The sequence below is a fragment of the Phalangium opilio genome, unplaced genomic scaffold, assembly GCF_054372755.1.
Source record: "Phalangium opilio isolate 3A_F unplaced genomic scaffold, DU_Popi_V2 ptg000045l_1, whole genome shotgun sequence".
Taxonomy (NCBI): domain Eukaryota; kingdom Metazoa; phylum Arthropoda; class Arachnida; order Opiliones; family Phalangiidae; genus Phalangium; species Phalangium opilio.
Genome location: NW_028324168.1, coordinates 7187301 through 7212100, shown reverse-complemented (window position 1 = coordinate 7212100; position 24800 = coordinate 7187301). Strand labels below are relative to the sequence as shown.

At 35.1% G+C, this 24800-nt stretch overlaps 4 protein-coding genes and 1 long non-coding RNA gene across 7 annotated transcripts in view; 3 read left to right on the top strand and 2 right to left on the bottom strand.

Moving 5' to 3' along the window:
• The first annotated feature begins 596 nt into the window (after positions 1–596).
• LOC149677205 (uncharacterized) lies at positions 597–10491 on the top strand. The gene is made up of 6 exons (XM_089838216.1): positions 597–1181; positions 3542–3769; positions 4628–5112; positions 5192–5496; positions 6789–7244; positions 8950–10491. Exons 2-6 carry the CDS (start codon positions 3549–3551, stop codon positions 9433–9435), a joined length of 1953 nt encoding a protein of 650 aa, XP_089694342.1. The 5' UTR covers positions 597–1181; positions 3542–3548; the 3' UTR covers positions 9436–10491.
• Positions 10492–12375: 1884 nt separating this feature from the next.
• LOC149677204 (uncharacterized) lies at positions 12376–18802 on the bottom strand. The gene is made up of 6 exons (XM_089838228.1): positions 18643–18802; positions 17939–18140; positions 17535–17854; positions 17061–17470; positions 15814–15949; positions 12376–14795 (listed from the first exon to the last, which is right to left on the bottom strand). The coding sequence occupies exons 1-6, from the start codon at positions 18665–18667 to the stop codon at positions 14596–14598; spliced, it is 1293 nt and encodes a 430-aa protein (XP_089694354.1). The 5' UTR covers positions 18668–18802; the 3' UTR covers positions 12376–14595.
• Positions 18803–19183: 381 nt separating this feature from the next.
• RagA-B (Ras-related GTP binding A/B) lies at positions 19184–22108 on the top strand. Its single transcript, XM_089838233.1, has 7 exons — positions 19184–19338; positions 19402–19501; positions 19576–19865; positions 19991–20086; positions 20695–20817; positions 20881–21088; positions 21926–22108. Exons 1-7 carry the CDS (start codon positions 19327–19329, stop codon positions 22018–22020), a joined length of 924 nt encoding a protein of 307 aa, XP_089694359.1. The 5' UTR covers positions 19184–19326; the 3' UTR covers positions 22021–22108.
• On the bottom strand, positions 22100–23832 carry LOC149677202 (ADP-ribose pyrophosphatase). 2 transcript variants are annotated; one of them, XM_089838235.1, is made up of 5 exons: positions 23690–23832; positions 23439–23607; positions 23070–23364; positions 22837–22980; positions 22100–22527 (listed from the first exon to the last, which is right to left on the bottom strand). In XM_089838235.1, the coding sequence occupies exons 1-5, from the start codon at positions 23739–23741 to the stop codon at positions 22297–22299; spliced, it is 891 nt and encodes a 296-aa protein (XP_089694361.1). In that variant the 5' UTR covers positions 23742–23832; the 3' UTR covers positions 22100–22296. The 2 variants fall into 2 exon arrangements, with proteins under 2 accessions (XP_089694361.1, XP_089694360.1); XM_089838234.1 differs by having other exon boundaries at positions 23666–23824.
• Positions 23833–23900: 68 nt separating this feature from the next.
• Positions 23901–24800, top strand: part of LOC149677190 (uncharacterized) — a 271284-nt gene continuing 270384 nt past the window's right edge. For both annotated transcript variants that reach the window (XR_016366592.1, XR_016366591.1), the window contains exon 1: positions 23901–24192. This is a non-coding gene — a long non-coding RNA (uncharacterized LOC149677190). The remainder of the gene's footprint in view (positions 24193–24800) is intronic.

Here is a 24800-nt window from a genome sequence, read left to right as displayed (position 1 = left end):
TGTTAAACCACGCACAGGCCTTGAAAAATAAAGGATTAAGAGGCAATGGTTAAAAATCTCCCAATAGATGGCTTTACGCACGTAGAAAAATACATTAAGAATATAATAAAAGAGAAGTAGAAACTCTAAGGGGTGTGGAGACAGTTCTATAGTAAAACAAAACTAAAACTATCCTAAGATTACTACTACTTAAACTAGGCCTATTTGTTAAAACCACGCACAGGCCTTGAAAAATTAAGGATTAGGAGGCAATGGTTAAAAATCTCCCAATAGATGGCTTTAGACACGTAGAAAAATCCATTAAGAATATAATAAAAGAGAAGTAGAACCTCTAAGGGGAGTGGAGATGATCGCGATCGCGGCACCGTACCGTATCCAAATTATTTCTTTAAACATTCTGATTTTATAAGGGTTCTAACATTAAAGAAAATTCAATTGCGTATTTTTAAAACCCAAGTATTAAATGGACTTAAGGCGGTCCGCTGATCCTCCTTTTTCATGTTGTTCTCTATGACATTTTCTTAGGCTTAGAGTTCCAGGCCTAGACCGTCTGAGTTCCCCATCGATTCTTTCTCTGTTTCCCCCCCCCTTCCTTATGCTACGGGGGTTGTAAGAGGCGGCGGGTGATTGGCCAGTGAGCGCGGTGTAAAGCAAGAGAGAATTATTTATTAAACGCTGAAAACAAAATGAAATCTCGCAATCGATAGAGTAGAGTGTCGCTACAAACATAAACGATGTGGGAGTGAATCAGTGAAATCGAAGAGTGCATGCAAAGGTTTTATTCTTCGCCTCCCAAAATATCGATGGTTAACTATATAATTTAAATCTAATCGCCTTTTAACTAGGCTGAATGTTAGAAATCGAAGTCCTCTTGGCTGTTGGCTTGTTACATTACGCGTTAGGGTTAGGAGTTACGCGCCACTAGTCTAAATGCTAACCGTGCTGCTAAGACTAGTCTTAAATCTCCTCCTACACAATAATAATAATAAGAAGCCGGCAAAGCTTTAATTTCTGAAAATACTCAAGAAACACTTGCGCGGGAAGAAGAAATACACCTTTACCCTCATTATGAAATTGTTTGTGATTACCTAGGATCTCATTAGGGCGTTATAATAAAGACGTAGTGATTAAAAACTGATTGACAAGATTTGATTTGATTTGCTACTCTCTCTTCTAAATTGGTAAGTTACCATAATATTTCTAAATTAATATCTGGGATTACGGGGTTCAAAGATTGTTCTAAGGTGCACCTTTACCTTAATTGCCCCCCTTTTCGAGAATATTGTAAAGATATCAGTGGCAGTTTTTATTATCTTTGTTATCTTATCGAATATGTGCATTAGCTAAGTACCTAAGTACCACCAGACGTGGTGCCACTGCTAAGGTGTGTTACTGTTACTTACATTAAGGTCTAATTTAACGTTGTGTTAATTTTAACGAAAATGGCAGGTCGAATAAGGTAGGTGTTATTATATTAATGATTTTAAGCTAAACATTCTTTCCAATAGTAATGAGTTTTAATTAAAATAAAGCTTATCAGGTGTTTGATCTTAATTAAATTTAACTGAATTTGTCGGATTTTTTTAACCTTATAAGCTATAGTTCCCAAAAATAATATTATCTAGATCAATTTATCATAATTTTTGTCCTGATTTGAGCATTTTGTGTACATATTTAAAGTCAAAATTTTTGAAAATTAAGTGCATATGAGTACACCACGTTTGCTGTAGTGTTTTTATACCTCTTGTACCATGCCCAATTTGGGGAAAAAGTAGTTCATACTTGCGCAACAAAGCACAGAGCACATAAAATAAAACTTCTACTAACGAGGGACTTTTTCCCATTTGATTGTAATAATTATAGAAAACATTACAACACGCAATTTGGTTAGTTATAGCTTTTACTTGTACATATAAACCAGTCCTAACAACAACAGGTGATCATATTGTACGCTTTTTCTTTCATTTTGACTGTTTACTCATCTGCTTTTGGTTTTAATCATTACCAATAACGTAAAACAATAGTTGGTCTAGTATAAAATCATTCTCTTGACTTTTTAAAAAGGCTCTGGTAAGTTTAGTTAATATTTTTGGGGTTTTTATAAACTAAATGACAATTTACGAAGTAGGACTAAATTAATCAAAATTGGATAAAAAATCAAATTATTTTCTTCTATTCCCATATATATATAATTAATTCGGAATTTTGATGCAACACGCGTCTTATAAACACCTGTTATAAGAATAACAATAGAGCACTATAATTCATCACTGAAAAGGACACAGAAAATTAAATAAATAATAAAACATTGACTGATTTTGATTGATGTTTTTCCCATCAATATTTAGGCCCTATAACTTGTGGTTTAAGATATATAACCTGTCGTTCCTTTTAAAATAAATTTAAGTACAGGTAGCATCGGGTATGAAGGTTAGGTCGTACTAAAAATAATAATAACTTGCTATTTTTAATAGTTCTTAAAAAAATTACGTATTTCCTCTTATAAGAGCACAATAGCATTCAAATTTAATTGCCCGTAAATTATGCAATATTTTTTTTATGATATCTCATCCTGAACCTTGGAATATAAAAGTTATGTTCCTAACATAAATACATATATTCTATGCCTATATAGTCCTTTAATTTTTAACCCATTCCAAAACGTTTCATTTTGCTGATGAAAAGTTACGAAATATTTTCGTTTTAACTGGTTTATTTTGTTTATTCCTATACTATTTAATTGCCTGTTTTAAACCATATGACTAATGTAATTTAAAACTTCATCTTTAATATCGCTTAATTATTTTTTTGAAGTACTGGTATGTTTTTTAAAGCGCAAAGTACAAATATTTAAATTTCACCATCACAAACGAGATATTAATTCCAAAAGAGTCCAATTTTGTTAAAAAAAAATCTATGTCGCGTTCATACATCTTCTGGAAGCGTTTTTCCCCGAGTTTTCCACGTTTCTTTCCCATATCTTTCCCTGAGCTTTCCATAGGTTTTCCCCATATCTTTCCATATATTTTTCCCCATATCTTTCCCCGAGTTTTCCATAGGTTTTTACTTTTTCCCCATATCTTTACCAGAGTATTCCACGGGTTTTTCTCCATATCTTTCCTCGAGTTTTCCACGTTTCTTTCCCTGAGCTTTCCATAGGTTTTCCCCATATCTTTCCACAGGTTTTTCCCCATATCTTTCCACGTTTTCCCCCATATATTTCCCCGAGTTTTCCATAGGTTTTTCTCCGAGTTTGTTTCCCAATATATCGAGTAATAACAACGGGAGCGAATTTTTATAGTTGAAGCAACCCCTTCGGAGCAAACTTACTCAAACCTCACAAATTTCCCTGAATTTTACTAAAAATTCTAAATTTTGTCAACTAGCCTATTTATTTCCCCTGACTTTTCCAGGTTTGTATGAACCCTGTAATACAAAGTACGCCTCGTGTTAACCCAAAACATTTCAGTTTAATATTAATTTTCACAACTTCTTCTTTATAATGAAATATATTTAAATATATCTTTCTCTGTATTTCTAGACTCACGATGCAGTGCTTTTTAAGTCTATGGCGTTTATTCCGTATTCGATGCCTTTTACTATCTATGCTATTAGGCGGTGCTTTGCTTTGGACTATTTTAACTAAATCTCAAACTATAAATGACACTTCGTATCCGAGTCATTTAATTCAACATCACGTCGCACCATCTCAATCGGAAAAAGCTTGTCAACATCCCGATATTGACATTAATAACCCATTAATGACCAAGTAAGCTTTTAAATTAAAATATTCCTCTTAAACTATAACGTATCATTTAACTTTGTTTAAAAGCTTCCGTATCATTTTTACGTGACATAATAATAGTCTAGTTGCAAATACGTTTTAAAATTGTCAAGTATCAAAATTTTTTATTGGGCGAATGGTAAACGATCTAACAGTTTGATTCATTCAAAACATTTGTTTTATGTACCTTTGTCAGTATAAAATGTGTTATAACCATAATAATATACCTTTTAGTATTACTATCACGTTTTTAGTGCCAATAATATCTTTAATACTGGGGATTTTTGTTTTAAACCAATATTTAAACAAAGGCTAGTTATTTAATGGACCGTCCATATACAGGGTGTTTCTGATAATGTTCTGTTAGCGATTTTGAGTCGAAAGTGTAACTTCTATCTCCATTTTGTTTACCCTAAGGAACACTGTTTTCCAGTTAAGATTTTCAAGAGTGTTTTAGGGATGACCCCTTAATTAAACTAGAAATCATTGTCTTAAATTTAAGGGGTCATCCGTAAAATACTCTGGATACAATCTTAACTGGAAAACAGTGTCCCTTAGGGCAAACAAAATGGAGATATAAGTGCAGAACATTTTCGACTCAAAATTGACGATTTCCCAAAGAACATTAACCCCCTTAATTTATGTACAAACTTATCAGAAACACACTGTATAAATTGGGTTCAGCATTTATGGTTGCAACAAGTGTGACCATAGTAAGCGTCTAAATTTGGGATTGTCTGTAGCGAAGCGTGAAATAAAACCTTGACCACCTGTTAACGCGATATTCCCCAAAAAATATCGGCAAACATGACAAAAAAAATTGCGCGTATAACGTTTTTCTAGACACATCAAAGACGTGGGGAAACTAAAATGCATCGACACTGACTGGTTATTTGTCTCCGATGGTTACGTCCATGTTTGCCCCGATGCTAAAAAGAAATACGGACCCTACACTTGTTCTATATCTTACTACGAACGTGTTGACGATTACAATTCCAAGATATCAAAGACAGTGACGATAGATTCGACAGATGTCAAGCAATTATTGGAAGCCGATTTTTTTAGCGCAAAATGCAAAAGTAATGGCGGGAAATCGTGGAGTAGTATTTTGGCCGGACTTCACCGGAAAGAGGATGTTGTTGAAAAGAAAAAAAAGATTTTGGAACAGAAAAATGGGGACAAAACCGCGACGGGTTTAAACGTTTTGATAATGGGCTTGGATTCAATGTCAAGGGCGCATTATATACGAAAAATGCCCAAAACATACAACTATATTACCAAAGATTTGGAAGGAGTCGTGCTTGAGGGATATAACATTGTCGGAGATGGTGGGTGATTAATAATTCCAATTAAATTAAATTAAAAGGGAAAGGACTTCTTATCTTAAGCGTTGCACATTTAATATAGGCACCCCTCAAGCTTTGATACCCATTTTGACTGGTTTTACCGAGCCTGAACTTCCGGAAACCAGGAAACGAATAGATAATGCTAACTACGTTAACATTTATCCATTTGTATGGAAAAACTTTAGTCAAAATGGTTACCTAACGGCTTTTGCCGAAGATACACCCAATACGGGAATATTCACCTATAGACTTATGGGTTTTAAAGAGGAACCAACCGATCATTATATGAGGCCGTTTCATGTTGAAGCTGATAAAGTTCTCAAAAAGCATCCTAAATTCTGTTTGGGTAGTCTACCTCGCCATAAGGTGAATGTGATAACTTAACTTAGTTCATTCAGGGTTGCCACGGAATTTTCAGAACCAAATTCCCAGCTGACTTTTCCAGGTTTTCCCTGACCTTTTAGGCCGAAATTGTAAATGTTTACAGCACGTTTTAAGTGCTTATAATTAAATAAACCCGATCTACATTAAGTTTTCCAATGTATTTGTTGCACCAAAATGATTAAGAATCATTTTAACTATAAATAACAGTCCAGGAGATTTTTTAAAGGCATTTACTTTACAAAAACAATATTCTAGACATTTTTAAGGATTACTCCAGAGTTTTCTGTGTTAAAGGAACTGCAAAGAGGGCATCGGCGGGTGGGTAAAAATTATTTGAAATACGTCACAGACATCACGTGATGCCAAGATACAAAGACTCCTCATGGTGTGGAACTGGACATCTAGTCCTTGTTTTTCGCAAGATTGAAGCGCCAATTCCATGAAGTGGTATTTCTCGAAATAAAACGAACTAAGCTTCTTTGATCCACGCCTCTCCCCGGTCACGTGGTGCCTCTGACGTATTTCAAATAATTTTTCCCACCCGCCGATGCCTACTTTACAGTCCCTTTAAGAGAGGATGCGAGTATAGAAACTTGCATTACTCTTTCAATAAAGACTTATCCCCAGAAATTTTACCCACTAAAATCAAATTCCCTGACTTTGCTGAAGTTTTTAAAATTCCCTGACTTTGCTGAAGTTTTTAAAATTCCCTGACTTTGCTGAAGTTTTTAAAATTCCCTGACTTTGCTGAAGTTTTTAAAATTCCCTGACTTTGCTGAAGTTTTTAAAATTCCCTGACTTTGCTGAAGTTTTTTAAATTCCCTGACTTTGCTGAAGTTTTTTAAATTCCCTGACTTTGCTGAAGTTTTTAAAATTCCCTGACTTTGCTGAAGTTTTTAAAATTCCCTGACTTTGCTGAAGTTTTTAAAATTCCCTGACTTTGCTGAAGTTTTTAAAATTGCCTGACTTTGCTGAAGTTTTTAAAATTGCCTGACTTTGCTGAAGTTTTTAAAATTGCCTGACTTTGCTGAAGTTTTTAAAATTCCCTGACTTTGCTGAAGTTTTTAAAATTCCCTGACTTTGCTGAAGTTTTTAAAATTCCCTGACTTTGCTGAAGTTTTTAAAATTCCCTGACGTTTCCCTGACCTTTTCGGCCCATTTTCAAATTCCCTGACTTTTCCAGGTTTTCCCTGACCCGTGGCAACCCTGATTTGTAATTTACCGTGAAATACGCTAACTAACTAACTAATAGCGATATTTGGTTATTAAAATAGGTCATGTTCAATTGGGCTAAACAACTATTTCAAGTATATAAAGATGTACCTAAATTTGCGTTTCTCTTTCACGGCGAATTGAGCCACGACGATTACAATACCGTTCAATACGCGGATGACGATTTTGCCGAAACTCTAGATTACTTAAAAACTAGCGGCTTCTTAGATAACACTCTCTTAATCTTAATGAGTGATCACGGTCACAGGTTCGCTAGCATACGATCAACGCAGCAAGGCAAACAAGAAGAAAGACTGCCATTTTTCTCAATAATACCACCGAAATCTTTCCGTGAAAAATACCCGGAACTTTTCAAAAACTTACAAATAAACTCTAAGAGGCTGGTCACACCTTTCGATATCCATCCAACCTTACTGACAATACTCAACCCTTTCATTCCGTTAAAAGGAGATATCACTCATCGTAGTATAAGCCTTTTTTCCGAAGTTCCGAAAGAGGTAAATATAATTAATCTAATCTGAGAGAAATAGGCATGCGCGCGCTAACTGTGGCACAGCTAAGGTTGGGTGGGACACCATTAAATGGGGGAGAAATAGTCGGACTCGATTGTAATTGGCTAAGAAAGGGGCTACAGACGAACCAATTAAAATTGCGTGTGCGTGTTTTCTTTGGGTCTACTGAATTGAACTTTGAACTTTTAAACGTGTAATTTTAACAGCGCACGTGGTGCCAAGGTTAGGGTGGGACATCAAAATATGGGGGAGAAATAGTAGGGCTCAATGGTAATGGGCTAAAAAGGGCTACAGACGAACCAATTAAAATTGCGCGTTTTCTTTGGGTCTACTGAATTGAACTTTGAACTTTTAAACGTGTTTTTAACAGCGCACGTGGTGCCAAGGTTAGGGTGGGACACCATTAAATCGGGGAGGAATAGTAGGACTCAATTGTAATTGGCTAAGAAAGGGGCTACAGACGAACCAATTAAAATTGAGTGTTTTCTTTGGGTCTACTGAATTGAACTTTGAACTTTTAAACGTGTTTTTAACAGCGCACGTGGTGCCAAGGTTAGGGTGGGACATCAAAATATGGGGGAGAAATAGTAGGGCTCAATGGTAATGGGCTAAAAAGGGCTACATACAGAAGAACTAATTAAAATTGCGTGTTTTCTTTGGGTCTCTGAATTGAACTTTGAACTTTTAAACGTGTAATTTTAACAGCGCACGTGGTGCCAAGGTTAGGGTGGGACATCAAAATATGGGGGAGAAATAGTAGGGCTCATAATGTGCTAAAAAGGGCTACAGACGAACCAATTAAAATTGGGTGTTTTCTTTGGGTCTACTGAATTGAAACTTTGAACTTTTAAACGTGTTTATAACAGCGCACGTGGTGCCAAGGTTAGGGTGGGACATCAAAATATGGGGGAGAAATAGTAGGGCTCAATGGTAATGGGCTAAAAAGGGCTACAGACGAACCAATTAAAATTGCGCGTTTTCTTTGGGTCTACTGAATTGAACTTTGAACTCTTAAACGTGTTTTTAACAGCGCACGTGGTGCCAAGGTTAGGGTGGGACATCAAAATATGGGGGAGAAATAGTAGGGCTCAATGGTAATGGGCTAAAAAGGGCTACAGACGAACCAATTAAAATTGCGCGTTTTCTTTGGGTCTACTGAATTGAACTTTGAACTTTTAAACGTGTTTATAACAGCGCACGTGGTGCCAAGGTTAGGGTGGGACATCAAAATATGGGGGAGAAATAGTAGGGCTCAATGGTAATGGGCTAAAAAGGGCTACAGACGAACCAATTAAAATTGCGCGTTTTCTTTGGGTCTACTGAATTGAACTTTGAACTCTTAAACGCGTTTTTAACAGCGCACGTGGTGCCAAGGTTAGGGTGGGACATCAAAATATGGGGGAGAAATAGTAGGGCTCAATGGTAATGGGCTAAAAAGGGCTACAGACGAACCAATTAAAATTGCGCGTTTTCTTTGGGTCTACTGAATTGAACTTTGAACTCTTAAACGTGTTTTTAACAGCGCACGTGGTGCCAAGGTTAGGGTGGGACATCAAAATATGGGGGAGAAATAGTCGGACTCGATTGTAATTGGCTAAGAAAGGGGCTATAGACGAACCAATTAAAATTGCGTGTTTTCTTTGGGTCTACTGAATTGAACTTTGAACTTTTAAACGTGTTATTTTAACAGCGCACGTGTTCTAACGCTGATATCGAACCCCATTGGTGCACCTGTTTAAGTTGGGAGGACGTTTCCGCGGAAGATCCTACATCTAAACAAGCGGCTCAAGCTGTCATAGACTATATCAACGAGTATACAAAATCATTTACGCCGTTATGCGCGGAATTAACCTTGGAGAAAGTTCTCAAAGTCGAGAAGCACGTTCCTAACCCTGCCTTACTCCAATACTTGCACAACAAGGATCAAGATGGTTTTGTCGCCGATCTAAGTGACAAAATGGAATCGTCTGAAATCATTTACGAAGTTCAATTTCGAGTTTTTCCGAGCCAAGGAATTTACGAGGCCTCGGTTAAACATAAGAAATTATCTTCAACGTTTCACGTCAGAGAAACTGAAATCAGTCGAGTCAATTTGTACGGCGATCAACCTGATTGTGTACAAGATAAGTTACCTAATTTACGTAAATATTGCTATTGCAAAGCTCATCTAGTTTAACGCGTTTTTACGTTTGTTCAATGTATTTTTTCAAGTAGGTATAAATCATTTCTTCGCTTCATAAAACATAACCAAAAAAATCTTAAATACCTTCCTGCATAGCTGTATTTAAATTTTAAAATAGGTAGATTAATGCCAAATTAATCTACAGCCATCGGGAATTTTTAATGGAAACAATTTTGAATTTTTCAACTAAAATTAAATTTCTATATCTTAATGTTAATGAAGTTGTTACTGTGAGAAAAAAAAAGGCACCAAAAACCTTTTTTTCCGACCAAAAGCATTGTTTATGTTTACCGCGCATAGATGTAAGTATTGTGTGCATTTTAAATAGCCATGTTCTATTGAAATTTGACAGTTTTTATGTTAATTATCACGTGGTTCTTATTTTGTTATTATAGTACTTATTTGCGTATTAAGTACAAAACTAGGGTATAACTTTCATGTTAATGTGACGAAATATTTAATTGACTGATCCATTTAATTTAAATACTTAGTTAACTATTCAAGCTCGAATCTTTATGAAAAAAAAAAAAAAAAAGGTTGTAGTTTCCTATAATTTAAAATAAATAATTCTCAAATTATTGAGTCGCGGCTTTAAATAGTTTTTCGATTTACTTTAATTATTAATTATTTAAGTTTTTCCTAAATTAAAATTTTGAACTCAAATTTTTATTAAATTTGTGATATTAATTTCCAAAATTAATTAGGAATTAAAGCTGCCTAATTAATTTGGTTAATTTACTTTTTTTTATGTATAGTCACTGCGTATCATTATCATATTATTTCATTTAAAGAATATCTACAACATTTCTTTTTTGATGTAAAAACTTTCAACCCAACCCAAGCGTACAAAGCATCAAATGGTAATAAGCTTTGCTGTGCCAAAAATTTTAAGGTTTTTTTTTTTTTGTATAAAATTGAAAGAAAAAAAAAAGAGTGTAATTTTTGATAATTTTGCGTTAAGCTCTAATCATATACTTCCTACTACAGTTTTTGTGTTACTCGTTACTCGGGAAAATATATGTATAAACCAATAAAGTTTCATATACTATATATCTTGAAAGTTATTTTTTAACCATCTAACTTAACCCTAAGCTAAGCCTAACATAACTTAACCCTGAGCTAAGCCTAACATAACTTAACCCTGAGCTAAGCCTAACATAACTTGACCCTGAGCTAAGTCTAACATAACTTGACCCTGAGCTAAGTCTAACATAACTTGACCCTGAGCTAAGTCTAACATAACTTGACCCTGAGCTAAGCCTAACATAACTTAACCCTAAGCTAAGCCTAACATAACTTAACCCTAACGTAACTTAACCCTAAGCTAAGCCTAACGTAACTTAACCCTAAGCTAAGCCTAACGTAACTTAACCCTAAGCTAAGCCTAACGTAACTTAACCCTATGCTAACCCTAACGTAACTTAACCCTAACGTAACTTAACCCTCAGCTAAGCCTAACATAACTTAACCCTAAGCTAAGCCTAACGTAACTGGACCCTGAGCTAAGCCTAACATAACTTGACCCTGAGCTAAGCCTAACATAACTTGACCCTGAGCTAAGCCTAACATAACTTGACCCTGAGCTAAGCCTAACATAACTTAACCCTAAGCTAAGCCTAACATAACTTAACCCTAGCACAACTTAACCCCAAGGTCCCTAACCTAGGCCTAACATAACTAAGCTAAGAATAACGTATCCGTTACCTAAGCCTAACATAACTTACCCTAAATGAACATGACATCATAATAACAATGGGATAGAACGTTGCCATCTAATCACCTTTCCTTTTAAAAATGAAAATAAAATACCATTTACCTCTTCTCTTCCTATGCTGTAAACTGAGCGGTCTGAGCGCACCGTCCGGACCAAGGGACCCTGAAGAGGCCAGAGGGACTTCGCCTAACAGCGGGCAGTTGCACCATTGCACCAATCACGAGATATACTAGCTTTGACTTTGGCGCCATTTCTTAAGCCTTAGCCTATCAAATTTCGCCGGTATACTTTTTTGGGTCCCTTTTGCACTTTAGAAACCGCGCAAAAACTCTTAGGCGCATTAATCACGACCTGATTCTCCTTTAATTACTATAAAAAAGGATAATTACGTAATTTTTTAACCAAAATCCCGATTTTAAACGGAGCGACACAAAATCGCGACTTCAGCTTCAAATGCTGAGAGAACTAATCACGTGATGCAATCGGGCCAACGAAACCTCTCGATTTCAAACTGATTTTATAACCAGCCAATTATATTTCAGGATATGAAATGTCAGATTATATACAAGTAATATAGGAAGCCGAGGCTTAGTATACACTAATGGCACCCCATGTTATTTCCCCATAGAGCTTAATACAGTCGAAGGCAGAGAGCTGCCATTACTCTATATTCAAATACATTAAGTATAGAAAAACGTCACTAAAACCACACAAATTTATTAAAATTGAGGCACGGAGCTTCTATTTACAGGGAGAGGAAACTTCATCCCCCTCTAGTACTGTAAACGCTCTTAGGAAACGTAGACACTATTTGTCCATAAAAAGGGGCACATATTTTAACCCCCCTCGGTTTTCGCTGGCAAAAAAAGGAGCCTATGTAAACAACAAAGATGGCCGCCTTCACTCGTTAGTTGAAAGGCATAAGCCTTGGTGTTTTAAAGGTTAAATTTTTAAATTTTGAATGGACTGCGATTCCAGGCTAATAGTTTGCACAAGAGGGAATGAGGAGAAATGTGTATACCAATCATCATTTAATGGCAAGGAATTGAAGTTCCACCAAGAAAATGACGTCAGACTTTGTTTACATGGGCTCGGGGTGCGCGCGAGGAGCGAAAGCGTTGCGCAGAACTGAGGTACGCTAAGGGCTAGGGGCGAAAGTCCGAGTTTCCTCTCCCTGTAAATAGAAGATCCGTGATTGAGGCAAAACAGGGCAAAAATAATATTTTTCTATCACAGACATTTATTTTTATGTGTTACGATGAATGTTACAATTCAGTATACAGTGTATAAACATATGGCATGCAAAAAATTTGTGTAAAATATACAATTACGAAAAAAAATTGAGCAAGAGCAAATACTTTTTTTCCGAGACAGTTACATGTAGTTTTTTTGTGTTTTTTTAAAGAGTTGATATAAAAACTTGGGGGAAACATTTAATCATTTTAATTACCACGGAATCCCGATTCCGTTTTAAGAGGATTTATTATAGAGATTGTAGAAGGGAAAAGGGGTTTATGGTATCAATTTATTACCAACGTAAAAATGAGTATTTTAAGAAATTCACGTGTAGATTTTTGACAACAATTTTTCATTTAAAGAGATTCAAAATAAAATAAACAATTTGTACATAGAAAAGTTACACTTAAGAGTCTTTAAAAGACGTTGATTTTTTTGTTTATTATAAAGAGTAGTGTTGTGTTGTATAAGCTAAGTAGCAAATATTACATGTTACATGAAAAAACGGTATATATATATATATATATATACGATATTAAAGAGCTACACTCATGAAAAAAAATAAAATATATATATATAAAAGAACAAACAAAAAGTTGATTTCAGCTAATTATTAAATTTTAATTCGAAATTTTGTATTTTAATTAGAAAAAATCATGACAATGTTCACGAACATTTTTATCCAAATTGTTTTAAAAAATGTTTTATCCAAATTGGGTTAAGGTTAATTGTTTCAAATTTTAAATTGGTCGTTACTCGTAGTAATTGTAATTGTAAGTGACATTTATACCATAAAAATTGTAAAAATATCTTTTCCATTTATTAGCAAAAATGTATGTTTTTGGAAGCGACCATTTGGCAAAAATGTTTCCGTTTTTCTTACCGTTTCTTTAAATTAAAATAAACCATCATTATTAATTAATTAATTAAAAATATATAACTAAATTAATTAATGAATCATCCCACCCACTCTAGGCCTATTACGTATTTAATTGATGTTTAAACCAGTGGTGTGCGAGTCCCGTTTTTTTCGGTTTCGAGCCGAGTCAGAGTATCGAAACTAATTTCTTATCGAGTATCGAGCCGAGTCTCAAAAATACTTTCGAGTATCGAGTATTGAGATAGGTCAAATTTTGGTTCTTTCGAGTAATTATCGAGTCTCAAATATTGACTTGTCGAGTATGCAATTTTATAAATTTCTTGAAAATAACGAAGATGTTCAATTATCTAACATCTAACTAGTTCAAAAAGATTGTTAGTGATCAATTAAACATTGAACGGCTGATTTTCAAAATAAATGCTCATGAACTCATCGTCTGCTATAGTTATAAGCCTCGGACTCGAGTATTTGTGAGTATTTAAGATGTTAAAAAGCTACTCGAATCTGTCTCGAGTATCTCAATGTGTTGTTATCGAACTTAACGATACTCGCACACCCCTGGTTTAAACTAATTAAGAAGAAAAATAGTAGTAATTAATAATTATAATTAAAAAATCACAACGATAAGTTCTGCAAAATGCAAAACTGGAGCACCAAAGTTAAGTTAACATCTCTTTCTCAACTAATTTGTAATTTCCCTGATAACTCCAATTTCTTCTCAATTAATAATGCAATTAAGTAATGAAGATCATATTAATTAATTAATTAATTCTCATAAAATAATTGGTTCTTTTAAGTATTTTATTGAACGTAAAAAAAGATATAAAAAAAAATACTGAAAAATAGGAAGAATTTGAATTTGAATTTCAATAAATTTTGAGCTCGTTACTTTTTTTAAGTTTGTAGAAAATTTGTTCCATCATTATTTAAGTTTGTTTTAATTAATAATACTTGTGTTTTAAATCGCTAATTATTTAATTAAAAAAAAATAGGCCTTCATATTCTAAACTTGCGAATGTGTACCTTTTCTTAAATTTATTTTTTAATACCTAAATTAATTAAACTTAAAAAAAAAGCTAAGGGGTTGTTTTTGTTTTTGTTTTTGTTTATCTTTCTTTTACGTTAATTTACTAAAATTAAAAGTATATTTAAACTTAAAACTTGAGATTACTAAAGAAAAACTGAAAAGAGGGAGGGGAGGGGGCCAATGCTGTTGGTTAATTAATTAATTAATCCTGCCTAAATGAACTATTATTTTTAAGGTTATTTTTATGTATACCATTATTTGATATGATGACAAGATTTTTACCAATTGTACCGATACTTAATTCGCTTCAACTTCAGCTGGTGGTTTAGGTTGGTCCCCTTGTTGTTGTTGTTGGTCAGTTATAACAGCGGCCGCCTTTTCTTTATCTTCAGGTTCTAATTCAGCCATTTTCTTTTCCCCGACTTCTTCCTTCTCTTTGGGTTCAGCTTCGGCTTCTTTAGTACCTTCAACATCTCCGTTAGCCGGTTTCTCTTCAGCTGGGATTAGAAAAGATAAAATACCAAAGATAATTAGCTGGGATAAGAAAAGATAAAATACCAAAGATAATTAGCTGGGATAAGAAAAGATAAAATACCAAAGATAATTAGCTGGGATAAGAAAAGATAAAATATCAAAGATAATTAGCTGGGATTAGAAAAGATAAAATACCAAAGATAATTAGCTGGGATAAGAAAAGATAAAATACCAAAGATAATTAGCTGGGATAAGAAAAAATAAAATACCAAAGATAATTAGCTGGGATAAGAAAAAATAAAATACCAAAGATAATTAGCTGGGATAAGAAAAGATAAAATACCAAAGATAATTAGCTGGGATAAGAAAAGATAAAATACCAAAGATAATTAGCTGGGATAAGAAAAGATAAAATATCAAAGATAATTAGCTGGGATTAGAAAAGATAAAATACCAAAGATAATTAGCTGGGATAAGAAAAGATAAAATACCAAAGATAATTAGCTGGGATAAGAAAAGATAAAATACCAAAGATAATTAGCTGGGATAAGAAAAGATAAAATACCAAAGATAATTAGCTGGGATAAGAAAAGATAAAATACCAAAGATAATTAGCTGGGATAAGAAAAGATAAAATATCAAAGATAATTAGCTGGGATAAGAAAAGATAAAATACCAAAGATAATTAGCTGGGATAAGAAAAGATAAAATACCAAAGATAATTAGCTGGGATAAGAAAAGATAAAATACCAAAGATAATTAGCTGGGATAAGAAAAGATAAAATACCAAAGATAATTAGCTGGGATAAGAAAAGATAAAATACCAAAGATAATTAGCTGGGATAAGAAAAGATAAAATACCAAAGATAATTAGCTGGGATAAGAAAAGATAAAATACCAAAGATAATTAGCTGGGATAAGAAAAGATAAAATACCAAAGATAATTAGCTGGGATAAGAAAAGATAAAATATCAAAGATAATGAGTCGACTCCTTCAATTTCTAAACTTAAGTTTTAATTAGTTTAATTGGGTTTTCTTACCAGTTTGTTCACCATCTTTCTTGCCTTGTTTGTATTTTTTACTCTTCTTAACAAAGCCATTGTCAATTAAACTGTATCCCGAGTCAATGATGGTTTGATTAAGCTCATGAGGGGTGATACCTAAAACATCCTTCATCTAGGATAAGTTTTAATTATAAATAAACAAAGTTAATTTCAGGTTATGTAGTCAGGGTTCATACAACTTCAGGAAAACTGATATCCTTGAGTTTGACAGGTTTTTCCCCCGTTTCTCTCCCCCCCCGAAATTACCGCGTTTCTTCCCCCGTTTCCCCCCCCCCCGAAATTACCGCGTTTCCCCCCGTTTTTCCCCCGAAATTACCGCGTTTTTCCCCAGTTTTTCCCCCGAAATTACCGCGTTTTCCCCCGAAATTACCGCGTTTTTTCCCCCGAAATTACCGCGTTTTTCCCCCCGTTTTTCTCCCGAAATTACCGCGTTTTTCCCCCCGTTTTTCCCCCGAAATTACCGCGTTTTTTCCCCCGAAATTACCGCGTTTTTTCCCCCGAAATTACCGCGTTTTTTCCCCCGAAATTACCGCGTTTTTTCCCCCGTTTTTCCCCCGAAATTACCGCGTTTTTTCCCCCGTTTTTCCCCCGAAATTACCACGTTTTTTCCCCCGAAATTACCGCGTTTTCCCCCCCCGTTTTTCCCCCGAAATTACCGCGTTTTTTCCCCCGTTTTTCCCCCGAAATTACCGCGTTTTTCCCCCGTTTTCCCCCCGAAATTACCACGTTTTCCCCCGAAATTACCGCGTTTTTTCCCCCGTTTTCCCCCCGAAATTACCGCGTTTTCCCCCCGTTTCCCCCCCGAAATTACCGCGTTTTCCCCCCGTTTCCCCCCCGAAATTACCGCGTTTTCCCCCCGTTTCCCCCCCGAAATTACCGCGTTTTCCCCCGTTTCCCCCCCGAAATTACCGCGTTTTTCCCCCCGAAATTACCGCGTTTTTCCCCCGAAATTACCGCGTTTTTCCCCCGAAATTACCGCGTTTTTTCCCCGAAATTTGCGCGTTTTTCCCTCCGTTTCCCCCCCGAAATTACCACGTAATTACCCCCGTTTTCCCCCCGAAATTACCGCGTTTTTCCCCCCGAAATTACCGCGTTTTTCCCCCCGAAATTACCGCGTTTTCCCCCCCGAAATTACCGCGTAATTACCCCCCATATTTCCCACCGAGTTTCCCAGTTTTGTATGAACCCTAGTAGTACAAGCTAGGCGGATTAGTGACAATTACCCTCTGGTTATCAAATTTATATTCTCGTCCAATCCTAGAAAGCACCAATCTAGTGGATGGATTTATCATACTATTCAACCAAACAGCAAAATAAGGAGCTGCCATGGTCGGGACACAGTAGCCTTGAGATTTAAACTCCTTGGAAAGGACAAGCGCCATGTCCTTCATCCAGATATTCTGAGTAGTAACCAAGTGACGTTTACCGGCAGCTTCGGGTAATGTCATGGCTTTGAAGTGAGCCTGAGCTACATCCCTGACGTCACAAACGCTGAAATTGACTTTGGGTATCATGGGAATAGATCTCTCTAACAAGCGTTTGATAATGTCCAGACTGGTACCAAAAGAACTGTGAAGTAATGGACCCAAGACAAGACCAGGATTGATAACAGCCAATTCAAACTTCTTGTCATCTTAAGAAGAATTATCTTAAATTACTTATCTTAGGGGGGGAGGGGAGGGGGGCGGGGCTCTTACCAGGCAGCTCTTTAACAAAATCCCACGCAAATTTCTCGGCTAGCGTTTTACTTTTGGCATAGGCATCGGCATTTGGGGTTTCCACATTGGTCCAATCTTCTTCATTGTAAATTTTACCCTCTTCGACAGTCGCATCTCCGTGAACAGCGGCTACTGAACTAGTAAGGACAACTCTCTTAACCGTTCCAGCTTGAGAACAAGCTTCAAGAACTCTTTTGGTCCCATCAACCGCGGGTTTGATTAAGTCATCTTCATGAGCGGGTGGGGCATTAGGAAAGGGGGAGGCCATGTGCATGACGTAAGTACAGTCTTTAACAGCACTATGAATTAAGTGATAAAAATTGTATATCAGTTGTAGGAAATGAAGGGTGGGGGTAAAAGCTTTGATAAGTAATAATACTAACTCATTCCAGCCTTCATCTTTAGTAAGATCAGCTTCAACAAGCTCAACAGGATATGTGGCATCAGGCACTAGTTCTTTAATGGGCCTAACTTTCTTCTCATCTTCTAAACTTCTTACTGTCCCCCTTACTTTGTAACCCTCTTCTTGTAAAAGTTTGACAACATGCATTGCTATGAAGCCAGAGGCTCCAGTGACTAGTACCACTTCAAGATTGAAAAAAAAAAAAAAAAAAATCAATACATCAGTTGTCAAGTTTTTTAACCCTCCATTATCTACTACCATGGAAAAACCCATTATCTTGATTAAATAGTGAATAACTTGAAAATCCTATCTATTCTCAAGGACACACCACGTCGTTTTTCGAATTTTAAAATGTCTTTCCTTGTAAATCAGGATTTATTTTATATTGCCATGTTGAAAATTGACCATGGACTTTAACAAACGGGAGCCATAGCGGCTTGCCGCCAATCGGACTCGCCACAGGCCACACCTGCTTTTAAGCCTAACGGGTATCTAAAAGTTGGGCCTAGGTTTGTCTAGGCTTTTGTTTGATAAAGCCGACATTCAAATAACATTTTAAAACTAACTAACAACGAATTACTCATACACAGAAGCTGAACCGAACATTTAATCAATTAATCAAACATTACTTATTTACATTAAGTATTTAATTTCCCCCAAACTAGTATAATTAAAATTACTTACACGGAGAATCTGTTGAAGACGCCATTTTCAGGTTTTTGACAGGCTCGGTATTCGGTAAAATTGCGGGAATTTGGTTTTCGGCTTCGATGTGCTCGCACTTTAATGGCTACTGGGCTATTCGACCAATGAGAGAACGCCCACTCTTTATATAGCCTCGCAGTTGCGCTTGCGCCCTTTTTTATGTAAATCACGTGAAAGAAAATATAGCGAGGAATAAAAAACGCCTTTTTTAGGAGTGGCTTTCAATGTTATCCTTGATATCTAGTGGGGTAGCTTTTGGTTCCTTTTACAGTATTCTCTATTTTCAATCACGAGACTTTTAAAGCAAGGATGATTATTCTCATGTACCCAAGATTAGAATAACATTTATAAGCCAAATACGTCACAAATCGTCCATCGCGATTTCAACTCCAACAGATTATATTCTCAAATCACGAGACTTTTAAAGCAAGGATGATTATTCTTATGTACGCAAGATTAGAATAATATTTATAGGCATATTTATAAGCCAAATGGCCCATCACAATTTCGACTCCAACAGATTATACACCATCCTAGTTTTTAGGACAAAGGTTTCCAAGGGGGGAGGATAAAGTTTTTCAGTTTTTCATTTCACAACAAGTTTACCTTACGCGAGTGCTAGGTTGGTGTTTCCCTCGGTCTGTCAAGTTAAAATAACAAAACATGAAGAAAAAGGTTTGATTAACAATTTAATTAATTAATAAGTACTTCATTTTATAATTATATAAATTACGCAAGGTCTTACTCATGGGTAAAAGTGGGTCTGGAAAGACGAGTATGAGATCCATCATCTTTGCAAATTACATAGCAAGGGATACTCGAAGATTAGGAGCTACTAGTATGAAAAAAAAATTAGTTTCACGTCAAAATTAATCACTTAAAACTAACAAATTTCATATTTAAAATCCGTAGTTGATGTTGAACATTCGCACGTAAGGTTCTTGGGAAACTTAGTCCTGAACTTATGGGACTGCGGGGGTCAAGAAGCCTTTATGGAAAGCTATTTCGCTAGCCAAAGAGATAATATCTTCCGTAATGTTGAAGTTTTGATCTACGTTTTTGATGTAGAATCGCGAGAGCTTGAAAAAGATATGCATTATTATCAATCATGTTTGGAAGCAATATTACAAAATTCTCCGGAAGCCAAAATATTTTGTTTGATTCACAAAATGGATTTGGTTCAAGAAGATCAAAGAGAAGTGGTAAGTAAATATTGATGCCAATTAATTATTAATGCGTCATATGATGCCAATTAATTATTAATGCGTCATATGATGCCAATTAATTATTAATGCGTCATATTTGATAGATAATAATTTTATCTTAGATATTCTGTGATCGTGAAGAAGAATTAAAACGTTTATCACGTCCACTTAATTGCACTTGTTTTAGAACTTCAATTTGGGATGAAACCCTTTACAAAGTGATTTGTTTAACCTTTTATCATGGATAAAGAATGCGCGTGAGGAAATTAGTTTTCACGCTATAGGATAGGCAACTCCTATCTCGAACGACAGCTTATTCTGTATATACTCTGTTACAAAGTCGGTTGTCAGCACGCGTAAGGCTAGGTCTCTATGGAACGTAGCTTTGTACGTACTGACAAGAGACAAAAAACTTCAGGATCTTCAGGATTTAAAATATCCGAGAGTTTTTTTAGCTCGAGTGCACGGACCTCTAGACCTTAGTTTCAAATACGTGTGAAATTGCATACAGCCTACTACACGTGTTTGAAACTAAGGCCTAGAGGTCCGTGCACTTGAGCTAAAAAACTCTCGGATATTTTAAATCCTGAAGATCCTGAAGTTTTTTGTCTCTTGACAGTACGTACAAAGCTACGTTACATAGGGACCTAGTTTTGCGCGTGCTGACAACCGACGTTGTAACAGAGTGTATACAGAATATTCTGTCGCTCGAGATAGGGAGTTGCCTATCCTGTAGAGTGAAAACAAATTTCCTCACGCGCATCCTTCATCCATGCTTTTATATTGTTGATTAAACCTAATTAATTTGATTAATTAATTAATTTAGGCTTGGTCTTCAATTGTGTACACTCTAGTTCCTAATGTTCAACAATTGGAAGCTAATTTACAACAATTTGCTACAATTATTGACGCGGATGAAGTTTTACTCTTTGAAAAAGCCACTTTTTTGGTAATTCCGACAAAGTAATTATCGTTATCTTAATTAAAACTAATTTTTTATTCTCTTTGATAGGTAATTTCGCATAGCCAAAGACAACCTCATAATGACATCCATCGTTTTGAGAAAGTTTCCAACATTATAAAGCAATTTAAATTAAGTTGCAGTAAATTAGCCGCTCAGTTTCAAAGTATGGAAGTTAGAAATACCAACTTTGCAGCTTATATTGATGTCTTTACTCCCAATACTTACGTTATGGTTGTCATTTCTGATCCTACAATTCGTAAGTTAACTTAATATTAATACCAGGGTTCATACAAACCTTTTTTTGGAAAACTCAGGGAAATATTATAAATAGTTGATAAAAAAACTCGGGGTAATTTGTGAGGATTGAGTAAAAACTACTCCTGTTGTTATTACTCTATATTTGGGGAAAAACATGGAAAACCAAGGGAAATATATGGGAGAAAATATAAGGAAAATATGTGGGAGAAAATATAAGGAAAATATATGGGGAAAAAACCTGGAAAACTCATGGAAATATATGGGAGAAAATCTGGAAAATTCAGGGAAATATATGGGGAAAAAACATGGGAAAACTCAGGGAAATATTTGGGAAAAAATCTGGAAATTCGGGGAAATATATGGGAAAAAACCTGGAAAAGTCATGGAAATATATAGGAAAACTCAAGGAAATATATGGGAGAAAATATAAGGAAAATATATGGGGAAAAAACCTGGAAAACTCATGGAAATATATGGGAGAAAATATAAGGAAAATATATGGGGAAAAAACCTGGAAAACTCATGGAAATATGGGGAAAAAACCTGGAAAACTCATGGAAATATATGGGAAAAAACATGGAAAAATATGGGAAAAAACATGGAAAACTCAGGGAAAAATATGGGAAAAAACATGGAAAACTCATGGAAATATATAGGAAAACTCATGGAAATAATAAGGGAAAAAACCTGGAAAACTATTAAACTAAGGAAAATATTTGGGGGGAAAAAACCTGGAAAACTCAGGGAAATTGGTTATTTAAAACTTGTATGAACCCTGAAATAATTAAAGGGACCTTAATTAACATTTTATTAATAACTAATTAAATATCATTAGCATCTGCTGCTACTTTGATTAACATTCGAAATGCTAGAAAACATTTTGAGAAACTTGAAGGAGTAAAACAGTCTCAACATTCTTTAGTTCGTTAAGAAAAAGATGACTTTATTATTATTATTTCTCTTTTCTATTATTCATTTTGATGTAATTATAATCAAATAAACACACAAATTAAAAATAGATGCTTGGTTTCATTTATTTCTTATTTCTTAAAAATTGAGCTAAAATAGGGATTTTTATTTGGTATACTTGACCCTGTTTGAATTTGGGAAATTAATTAATTAATTAATACTCGTATTTTAATAAAATTAAAAAGCAGCTTGATGCCAAAAAGCTTTTTTCCGATGTTAAAATTATTAGTTTCTTTATCACCAATGAGATTCCAATCTATTAGCCACTTCTTTTAAAAATTCAGCGTGATTAGCGTATAAATTTAAGCTGGAATTCATATCCATCCATTGAACACTGACAGCATCATCTCCGGCAGTTAATGGGAACTTTCCAACATTTTCCCCAGTTTCATCATGAAAATTTTGAACTACAGTCTCCATCCACGAATTATCAGTGTTTCTAGGATCATCTACGTATCCTTTATAAATCTAAATTGCGTTATTTACCAATTAGCGGTCTTATTCCTGATCAGCGCCACCTACCCATAGCGGCGACTTTGAGAACTACTGTAAGAGGCAAGCCAATCAGATGCCGTTAAAATCTGGTGATGTCACTGACGGGCACTCTCTCGTGGGGTCTTACCAAAAATGACATCACCAGATTTTAGCGACATCTGATTGGCTTGCCTCTTACAGTAGTTCTCAAAGTCGCCGCTATGGGTAGGTGGCGCTGATCAGGAATAAGACCGCTAATTAAATATCTGAAATCCCTTAAAAAAGAAGAAGAAACAGCGGTACCTCTTCCCCAGAATCAAAAAAAGATCCGATACTCTGATTTAAAAGCTGCTTTTCATTATCAGTTAATGATAAGCTATTGATTGCTTCCTCGCAAAATTCCCTTTTCAATGTTTCAGAAACATTTTCATTCGCATCTACCATACCCTATTTGTGTCCGAGTTAAAAGTAAAACAAAGTTAGAAAGATTTATTTTAATTAATTTCCCAAAAATTATGTCCAAATTAATAAATTACCCCTGGAATTGCCCATTCTCCATTATCTTTTCTTTTAATTGCGACAAATTGCAATATGGGTTTCTTAGATTCTGAATGATACATTTTTAAGCCTTCACTGGTTCTTTTCCATTTTGTTACAACAGGATCAGCCGCGTGGTTAGGACCCCATTTTCCTAATCTACCCCTTCCGCTAAGTCCTGTCCTTCCCATAATATTCAATGGGGCTCCGTTTATAATTTTATATGGTCCCAAGAAGCTTTTTCTATTCACTTCTCCATCAATTTCATTCCAATTGGGTTTGAATTTAGGATGACTTGGGTTTAAACAATGTTATAAGTTACTCTATTACCAAGTTATGTAAGAATACTTTTCAATAACTATGATTACTTTAATTCTGGATCCTCCCACGAATTATTAGTGACAACTGAAAATTTAGGAGGGTTATATTCCGCCCAATCTACACTCCAAGATACTTTCTCATCAGGAACAAACAGTCTCTCGATGTTTTTAAGAGAGTAAGGATAAAGAGTATTCCGACATTTTGTGTGCATTTTTTCTTAAAATGAAATTTTAATGTTTTTATGAAAGAATCACGCTTGAATTTTAGTACTTACTGTAGTTTAAGTGTCGGGCATTACCTCGAAACGGACAGGATGAAATTAGTTTAATTAAATTTAATGCTAAACTCATTAGCTTTAGCTCGTTTTTAATTTAAGAGCGTGAGCCTGTCATTTTCAAATAAGTAAACAAGCCTAGGGCGACCTATAAGCAGACGATAGCTATTTGACCTCTGAGTCACGAGGTCGAGTCTTCTCGATTGTGATTGGCGGACCTTCAGTTTCAATTTAATTTTCGGAGGGAAGCCAAATCTTCGATGAAAAACTCTTTTAATGTCAATTAACAAGTAATTTTCTAAGTATTCTATATAAAACCAATCGAACTTTTCATTTGGCCGTGTAGACAACAAAATCAACTTCAGATTGGAAATAAATGTATTCCTTGGTTTTTGGAGAGGTACATTTGTGGAAAGTGAAATGACTAAGGCTTAAGAATGGCGCCAGATTTTCGTGTTTGGGACTTTGACGTTTTTATTCACCGTATTCAACGGCATCAAGTGGATAGAAATTGCGGAGTAATTTGGGTTCGTAATTAACTTTAATTTCTTAGTTTTATTTTTTGTTTAACTTTATATATGGTTTGGAGGAATTATTTCTTCATTGTGCGTTAGTTTTTTGATAAATCAAATCTAAGTATATTGTTCTAAGTCAAGATGACATTAGTGTAGTTTTGACAGGCGCCCACTTTGAATATAAAGTCAATAGCAACCCTCAGCTTTGACCGTATTAAGCTCTATAGAGAAATAACATAGAGTGCCACTAATCTATTAGGATATTTAATTTAAATACGAAAGAAAGTTTATCTTATTTTAAGTTTTTGTCGGGGAAAATTTGCTATAACTGGGTGGAAATTTACAAAAACGTTAAGCAAATACTCTTCAATACTGGGAGATAAATTTTTCCCAATTTACATAAAAACAACACATTTCATACCATCTATATTTTCCATTGTTTGCGAAAACATATTTACTCTTTAATTAAAACGTCTTAAAATAGACCCAAATATAAATATATCTTCATTAAATACTACAATCTTTCACTAACCAACTAAAATATTGAAAGAGTGGAGACACGATTGTCTTTTGAATGTCTAAATTTCTGATAAACATCCTATTTCCGAGGAAGAGAACCC

Coding starts and splice junctions, on each gene's coding strand:
- LOC149677205 (XM_089838216.1), top strand. CDS start 3,549: ATGCAGTGCTTTTTAAGTCTATGGCGTTTATTCCGTATTCGATGCCTT. Junction 3,770..4,627: donor AATAACCCATTAATGACCAA/GTAAGCTTTTAA, acceptor ACGTTTTTCTAG/ACACATCAAAGACGTGGGGA. Junction 5,497..6,788: donor GTAGTCTACCTCGCCATAAG/GTGAATGTGATA, acceptor TTATTAAAATAG/GTCATGTTCAATTGGGCTAA.
- LOC149677204 (XM_089838228.1), bottom strand. CDS start 18,667: ATGGCGTCTTCAACAGATTCTCCGT. Junction 15,950..17,060: donor ATAAATTTGATAACCAGAGG/GTAATTGTCACT, acceptor AACTTATCCTAG/ATGAAGGATGTTTTAGGTAT. Junction 14,796..15,813: donor GAAAGATGGTGAACAAACTG/GTAAGAAAACCC, acceptor TTCTAATCCCAG/CTGAAGAGAAACCGGCTAAC.
- RagA-B (XM_089838233.1), top strand. Junction 20,087..20,694: donor GGGATGAAACCCTTTACAAA/GTGATTTGTTTA, acceptor TAATTAATTTAG/GCTTGGTCTTCAATTGTGTA. Junction 21,089..21,925: donor CATTTCTGATCCTACAATTC/GTAAGTTAACTT, acceptor AAATATCATTAG/CATCTGCTGCTACTTTGATT.
- LOC149677202 (XM_089838234.1), bottom strand. CDS start 23,741: ATGAGTTTAGCATTAAATTTAATTAAACTAATTTCATCCTGTCCGTTT. Junction 22,981..23,069: donor GAGAATGGGCAATTCCAGGG/GTAATTTATTAA, acceptor GGACACAAATAG/GGTATGGTAGATGCGAATGA. Junction 22,528..22,836: donor TTTTTGATTCTGGGGAAGAG/GTACCGCTGTTT, acceptor AACGCAATTTAG/ATTTATAAAGGATACGTAGA.